This window comes from Phaethon lepturus, unplaced genomic scaffold, assembly GCF_000687285.1.
Source record: "Phaethon lepturus isolate BGI_N335 unplaced genomic scaffold, ASM68728v1 scaffold3817, whole genome shotgun sequence".
In the NCBI taxonomy this organism is placed as follows: domain Eukaryota; kingdom Metazoa; phylum Chordata; class Aves; order Phaethontiformes; family Phaethontidae; genus Phaethon; species Phaethon lepturus.
Genome location: NW_010550969.1, coordinates 1,062 through 9,318, shown reverse-complemented (window position 1 = coordinate 9,318; position 8,257 = coordinate 1,062). Strand labels below are relative to the sequence as shown.

Genomic DNA, 8,257 nt, shown 5'->3' with positions numbered 1-8,257 from the left:
CTCCCTCTCTCGCGCTCTCCCTAATGCTCCTAATCATCACAAAATGTCTACCCTTACATCCTACGTTTTCCATTTAAAGTAGTCAGCATATCATATTCCATATGCCCTTACTATGGGACAGAGGATTTGAGTTTAAAGTACAGGAATATAATTATAACCTCTTCTTGTTCCCAGCTTCCTCTACAAAATGGTCACATCAGCCTGACCCTCATGCTGGTGTTCAACATCTCTTCTGGGATGAGGATGACAGTGTTTTCCACAATTCTCTAAGATAAGCTTCACTGGATATAAATAAACATCCTAACCACGGGACTACAGTCATGATGCATCTTGTTTGGCCACAAAGCTGAAATTCCATTTGCACAGAAATAACAGAGGAAGGCCCTAGGCTGGCTTATGACTTAATGATAACTGGAGTCTCCAGGGAGACTGAGATGCAATCCAGAGAGGTGCCTCAGAGCAAAAAGGGAACTGTACCATGCCTCCCACTTATTTCACATCTTTTCATTTAAAACTGGAATGTTTCTATGTCACAGCTGGAAAAGCAAATGCATGCTGTTTGCTCTACTGTGAATAAAAGTGGAAGCAATTTTGTGGACACTGCTGAGCTGTTAAGTGATAAAAAAGCCACAATATTAAGAACCAAATGAGGTTTTTTGAAATACGAAAAAAGTAGTGATGAGCTGGTTACTTCCATCAAGCATAAAACCACATGTTCTCACTAAACTGAGATCCAAATGCAATTTATGGAATACTGAGTTAAATCCTTTTGCAGAAATTATTGCGAAGAAAAAAATTACAAACACTACCAATAAGAAGCAGTGTCATTTGCAACCTAATCATTGAATGTGTTCCAATCAACAGACTAGAGAAAGGAAGACCTATGTAAGTACTGGGATACAAGGTTTGTCACCACAGCTTATTGAAACCTCCACCCTGCGCAAGAGTACAGAGATGTTATAGACAGATGGGTGAGCTCTGATGCAAATCAAGCTGCTGACCCTCCCTTGGCTTGCACTGGATTATTTAACAGAGACAGACCCCTAGCATGGAGCTGAATCAGAGAGGAGCAACCACTTTCTGGAGCTATACAACTTCACTTCCAGATTTCTATACCTATGCGCTAAGCAAAGGACCAAGAAGGAACAACACTGGAATACACAAGTTCCCAGTGCCACATAAGAAAGCAGAAGGGGCCTTTCATGCAAATATTCCCCTTTCTGCCCTAGACTGGATTTCCACTGCAGCATCACCCAACTCAATCACCACTTTCAGTTTACTCCGTTTCTTTTTTTCCTCACCTCTCCCATTCCTTTTTGCCACAGATACTTCCTTCCTCAAACAAAGCTTCTGGAATTGTTGTGCCGCCCATACCACACACACTGTAGTCTAGGCCTTACTGTAACAATAAAACAGAGGCATAGGGATAGATCAAATTATCTCAACTCTGCAAGGGTAAATGCCCTTGTAAAAGACTAAAACACTGTGGCTCTGACTAGCTGCCTCAGGAAGTACTGAAGCAAACACCGATCATACCTTCTTGCTTTTGTCAAGCAGCATTAGAAAAGAGTACCTACAGCACAGATGTACATTTTACGAATGAACTGACATACCTGCTCCTGTTTTGCAAGCAGATACAACTCCCAAGCCCCTAAGAACTTTAAACAAAATACAAGCCACAAGCAACACATAATACTCTCCCTCCTCCCCACTATGCAATAGTAGGGTGGAGCTTTTCCACATCTAGTTTTCATCTTTCAGCCAACATGCACTATCAATACGATGTTTTACAAAGTTTCTAGAGAATTCACTATCTTCTTCACAATAACAGAATTTTTACATTGACAAAACTTGACAGAAGCACAGCTACCACTACAAGAAAATAAAAATACCCAATTGTTTTGGAGTGTAGTTATTGTCAGCTGTGAGTCTTCTCTGATACTGAAATCTCAGTTATAAAAGACTGATGGGTACTTGACCTTCAGCTAAACCAAGAGTATAAATCTTTCCTGACAGAAGGGTCAGGAACTCTGCTCCAGCTTCACATATTGTCCCTCTACCCTACACATCATCAGGGTACTGTCTGCTATAAGGCTTTTTGACCAAATTTAGCAAGACCAAGTTAATCAAGCTCACGTCTACTCAGTAACCTCTTTATAGGTGTTGCTGGGTTTCCAACACACAGAACATCCAACAGGGTAATACTTACATTTTTTACCCTTTGCATGAGGGATTGCCAGTTCTTTGTCACTTTTACCACAAGTTGAGGAAAGGTAGTCTCTTTCTTCTGGAACCTCTAGGTGCTTTTTCTCTCAAGATCCTTCTGTTTCTCAGGGAAAAAAAAATTGCTCTCTTGACGCTTCCCCCTCAAAGGGGCTGGATCCCCAAATATTTCCCAATTTTCCGATCTCCAAAGAGTCATGTTCCCACCACAGTCACTAAAGCAGTGACCTCTCCTTAAACCACCACCCCCCTCCAACTTCTACACAGAAGACTGCATTTTAGGCTTAGATCCTAGTTTTTTTCCACCTGGCAGCCCTGTAACTAGCCCAGGTGTCGGCTGTGCACATTACGGTCAAATAAAGCCCACATCTCCTTTCAACTCATCATAACTCGTATAGGGTATACACCTGGTGGCCAGCCCTGGCAGACAGCTCTGTCCAACAGTATTAGCCTAGGTTTTGATTTTTCCCCAGTTTCTTCAAAGGAGTTCCAACACACAAGAAAATAACAAAAAAGAGAAAATAAGACAACTGTAGCCTAAGCCAGGATGGCTTGTCCAAATCTGCAATGGTTACTATCATAGTATTTTCAAGAACTGCATGGGTACGTGTGGTCAGCTTGGTCCAACAAGACTGGACAGCTCAATACCTAAAAGAATGCAAAATTTCATACCTAGCAGGTGTTAGTTCTAACTCAGTGACCGACATAAATGTCACGTGCATAGTTTAGGTCTCCCTCTCAGACACTCAGCTGAGGGTTACTTGGGTCTCTGTGCAATTTTGAGTCCCAAAAGAACAACCTAAGGACAGTACCAACTTTAAAGAAAAAGGAACTCTCTTGTAGCTCCACAGTAACATAGAGCTAATGTGGACCTTTCAAAGTCTTCCATAGCTCTTTCAAACATATCCCTGTCATTCATTCCTGAACGTATCAATCTTTTTGGCTAGTTTATTTCTTAAGGAACATGCAGCAGATACAAACAAAACCTGAACACACAGAGGGTTTGAACGTAGCCATGTTCTTGTTAGTGTAACCATTACTTGAAGCTGGACAAAAATAATAAACTTGACATAACATTTCACTCTCTTGAATGCTCGAATGTGTTGTTCTGTAAGCTGGAGACACATCCTTTACTCTCTGCATTTTCCAACCATCCTGAGGACAATTAAATATTTTCAGACCAAGCTCACCCTCTATGTGTGACCCCTTGATAAAACCTGAGTCCTTCTCAGTCTATGATGTTCTGAGTTTCATACTGTGTAAGCTCTGCCTCTTTTTTACACCTTTATTGCTATCCCCATGGATGCCACCTTTAGTAGAAATACTACATTAGCAAACAGTACAGATCAACGAGTCAATCTGTAAAGTTAATGTGAGAAAGTAACACCCATACTACATTTCAGCATTTGGGTTTTTGTTTTTTTTGCCAAGCTCTAGTTTGGACGCACAGACCAAGAAAGGCCTGTTTGTGGCTGGAGTATATTTGGGCTGTCCCGGCATACATCTTCCAGTTCATCCAGGAAACATCCAATCCACGCAACCCAAGAGCACTCCAAAAAACACAAACTAAACCACAGCCAAATTCACTTTGAAAGAACAGCCCTGATACAAACTAAAATACTGAAGTATGCATACCTCTTGATTACTGTTTTTTAAATCCGTAAAAATGGAATAAACAAATAACTGTGATCTGTAAGCTTTCTCTACCAGTCATGCTTTAATTCACAAATTATTGTGAATAACATTGGTATAAAGCATGCACATAGGAAAACAGAAATTAGAAAAGTGAAAGTAGTACACACATCACATGCCCTTTTACACGTCTGGGTACCAATGGGTAATCTCAACTTCCTTAAGTTCCTTTCATGAACTTGTTCCAATAGGAAGTTACCCAGCCATAAACCTTTACTGTAGCCCCACTGGATCTGCTAGTGCTATCTCATCCTTGTGATACACTGTATCCTTGTGATACACTTTCTCCTTTCATGAACTTGTTCCAATAGGAAGTTACCCAGCCATAAACCTTTACTGTAGCCCCACTGGATCTGCTAGTGCTATCTCATCCTTGTGATACACTGTCTGCTCAGGGATGCTGTACCTCTGGGGGCTGGGTGGTTTTCTTCTTCTCTTTTGTGCAGGACATCCAAGAGAAGAGCTGGCAGGCTACTACTACAGGATCACCTTTTTATTTCTAACTCAGCTATAGAGCAGCCACCTTCAGAAGGGCTAGCTGATTTTCCAGTTGAAGTCATGGCTTAGGGTAAAAACTTTGAAGGTTCAGAACCTTCAGAACTACTTACAGAATACCTTCAAGTTCAATGAATTTCAGTGCCTTTACTAAAATTGTTTTTCTCTGAACAGAAATTGCAACTCACAGCCTTTACCTGTCCACCTTCTACATCTCCACATTTCTTTCTCTAACACTTTTGGTGTTAAAACTGTACTCTGCAGAAGTGGTGCTCACAAATACCCCAGTTTTCTTAAGACATCTGCCTAAAGGCTTACAAGTATCTTCCATCATAAAAACCAGTTAGCTGGGACTTCTCAACTTTAACACAAAGAAGAGTTGCTTTATATTTACACTGGCAGACACATCTGTAACTAACTTCACATTGACTTGGAGATTTGATGACAGTGTTGCATGAAAAACTGTATGCAGCAACATACAGAAACTACTATTCACTGAAGGACAAAGTCCACCCAATAAAATCTGGAATCTAAAATATATATGTACTACATCATGCTGCTTACATGTCAAGATGAAGTGCCCTGAGCATCTTACAAGGTCCTACAGACACAGTTCAGTATTTTTATTTCAAGTCCTTAATTCCATCAAAATTATGACGTAGAAGTAAATATCAGTGTGCTATGGAACTATCACAGATGCCATTAAGACTATTGTTTTACCCTTTCTCATCAGAAAGACAGGGCCTTATAAAGCAGCCGTTGACAGAGGGCTCCAACAGGAGCTGTGAGTTTCCACCACATTGCACTATGCTGACACAGCCCTTGTATGTGCAGAATTTCACATACAACACTTTTTTAAAAAGTTTTAGCAGCAGCCTACACTGGCTTTACGAGTATTTACATACCACATGCAAAAAGGTTAGAAGTTTTCTTCCCAAAGGACACGAAAGACTGCTAAGCAGTTGCACCTTCAGGTTTCAAATGCCTTGGCAAATCACTATCTGCCAAAGATTGATAACCGTAGACTAGAACACGCTACATACTTAAAACTCCAGAGATCACAACTTTAACTTGCAGAATTGTTTCCATCAGTAAGGCACACCAGACAGAGACGATTCCCACATGCTAAATCTTTATTGTGCGAATGTTGTTCAGAGCATTTATTACCCTTTGTAGACACACATTCAAAAAAAAAAAATTACATTAACAGTGACTAGATTGATGGGCAACATATCAGATCTATTTGATGGTAATTCATATGCATGCAGTAAACTTTTGTGGTGTAAAAACGTTAGCCAGGAGGCCAGCCCAACTGACGACCACCCAGAACATGGAGATGTACGTGATAGACAGACTGCCCACCCTCAGGCCCTTCATTCACAACCATCCGGAATCCATTGGTCAGGCCCAGGTTAGCAGCACACTTCTTGCCAACAATCATTAAATGCCCAAGAAGCTGGAGGACGAAAAAAAAGGGGCGGGGGGAGGACGGAGGACAAACAGAAAACACACAAAAAGGGAAGAGGGCAGGAAGGGAAGGAATGAGAGCAGAGAACCATTCAGATAAGCCAGTAAGTTAATTCTGAGAAATTCAGCCACTGCTCTTCAAATTGTTGTCTGCCTGCAACTGACACTTTCCAATAAAAGCTATAAAGACTGACTATGCATAACATAGGGGGAAAAAAAGCTATAGATTTTTTTTAAAGCTAGACAGTAACAAACTACAAAAGGGTCATGGATGCTAAATTTATCTCATAGTTAAAGCCCCCATGACTTCTTCAGGCAACATATATAATTCTGGTGGAAAAGAAACTTTATCTTATCATGTAAAGGCTTACAAAATCTATGAACTTCATGTTTATAGTTAGAAATTAAATATTCAGCACCTCTCAACTAACTTACCCTTTCTTCATCTCTGACCTGCCAAAAACCCCAAGCCCATATTACAGTAAGTACTACTGCCTGTAAACCATGAAAACAGACAGATATCCAGACTCTGCTCTAAACTAATAATGCATTTTGCACTACAAATACACACCCAGAAATATATCTTGCTTTATATCAGTACTTTTTACTGGAAAACCTTAACTCCATTCCCATTCTCAGCTAGAAGAAAAGGATTATAGTATAGGAAAACTACTTTGCCTCTTTGAAATGTCAAGAGGAAAAGGGGGAGAATCTAGTAAATTATAAAGTAATTAGAGATACAGTTTGGTGTACTCAAAGCTTCTGGAGTACTTACAGATTCATCAGAATCTTCTGCTTCAGATAACCTGACAATTGGCTTCTTAGGAATCACTAGGAAATGTGTTGGAGCTTGGGGTGAAATATCATGGAACGCAAGGCACTGCAGGAAGAGCAAACGTTAAAACATAATTTGCTTCAGAGAAAGGCAAGAGTTTTAAGGAAATCAGTATGCCCCACTAAATACATACTCAAGCAGATTATCAGATACCCAAAAATAAGCAGAGATGTTGATTTTTCTTGAGTGATGTATTATTCAAAGTCCTCTAATGTCTGAACACAAAACACCTATTTACCAAGACCTACTGGAATCAAAAAAATAATCACTATTCTGTATTAAGTATTATTTAAAAGCTACAGCCTTCTCAGCAAGTTAATATGCAATTAGGTTCATGATTTATTATTTCCACATATGCATAACAATGAACAGAGCCGACAGCATGTATACCCATAAAAAGCACATTTATGTCTGTTTCACTTTTTTATTCACATCCTGTTTAATAAAACAAATGGCAAACAGTTGTTAATCATCTTCCAGTTATGACTGAATATTGCCTTGGTCAAAGATAGCACGGCAATTTCAAAGAATCTGAAGTTAGGTGGCTGAGGCAATATTACACTTCTGTTCTCAACAGCACCAAGTATTTCAGAAAAAGATTATTTCAAAATTATGTATTAAGGCTAGCTCTACTTCAGATATTCTCAATTTGAGAGAAAAGCATAATTTTTGAAAAATTAACAACTATCTGCAGTAAGTAGCTGACCCTCAACTAATTTTATGCAAGTACCAAAATACTATCTATCAGAAATTGCACACAGCACCTAACTACATCAAATAAATCTCGAGTTCAGAACTTCCAATAGATAGAAGTAGAAGAGAAAGCAAAGGAAGAGAAAAGGAAGCTATGCCTCTTTGTGCAAATGGTCACCACAGAACCAGGACTTGCCACTGCAATCCACCACAATCTGCAGACGCCCACACTGAGCATGCACTCCGCCATTGCTAACCAAAGGGCATCTCTGACTGACCCATATCACATTTAACAGCAAAACACCTGGTAATTGAGTTATGCCACAAACAGTGCATATTTACAAAAACATACCTCACAATCTCCAAAATATGTTATTTCTGAGGTGCTTTCAGTTACTTGTGAATAAAGTGAATTTTATATGTGACTATACTGCTTTTTAATACTACTGAGAGGAACTCTGGCCTTTGCCAAGAGTAAGGTGGTGAAAAACTGGAACTTTACTTACATTAACTATGCCTTAGCTTGTACACCTCTGATCTGTCCTATTTTAAGCTACCTTTAAGAAAATAATGCCCAGTTTTAAATCTCTGATGAACTGCTTGTTTCTCCCAAACAGAGAATGGTGGTTAGCAAAGAATGGATGAATAAAAGTCATTTGCACCTAATTAAATAAATCTTACTTTGAGTTCATCATTTTGTAAGCAGTTTTTCTGTTCTATATGATCCACACAGAGGCAGAATGCAAATAGCCAAACTGAATCAATGAATTTAATGAGCAGAAGACCGGTAGCAAATAATTTTCTATAGGACAGAGAGCAGATGTAGTATTGAATAAAAGCACAATAACAGGA

General features: G+C 39.5%; 1 protein-coding gene across 1 annotated transcript; it reads right to left on the bottom strand.

Annotated features, from left to right (window-relative positions):
- Positions 1 to 5,523: 5,523 nt before the first annotated feature.
- LOC104616124 (histidine triad nucleotide-binding protein 1-like) lies at positions 5,524 to 7,655 on the bottom strand. Its single transcript, XM_010290699.1, has 3 exons — positions 7,602 to 7,655; positions 6,653 to 6,769; positions 5,524 to 5,866 (listed from the first exon to the last, which is right to left on the bottom strand). Exons 1-3 carry the CDS (start codon positions 7,653 to 7,655, stop codon positions 5,702 to 5,704), a joined length of 336 nt encoding a protein of 111 aa, XP_010289001.1. The 3' UTR covers positions 5,524 to 5,701.
- Positions 7,656 to 8,257: the final 602 nt, after the last annotated feature.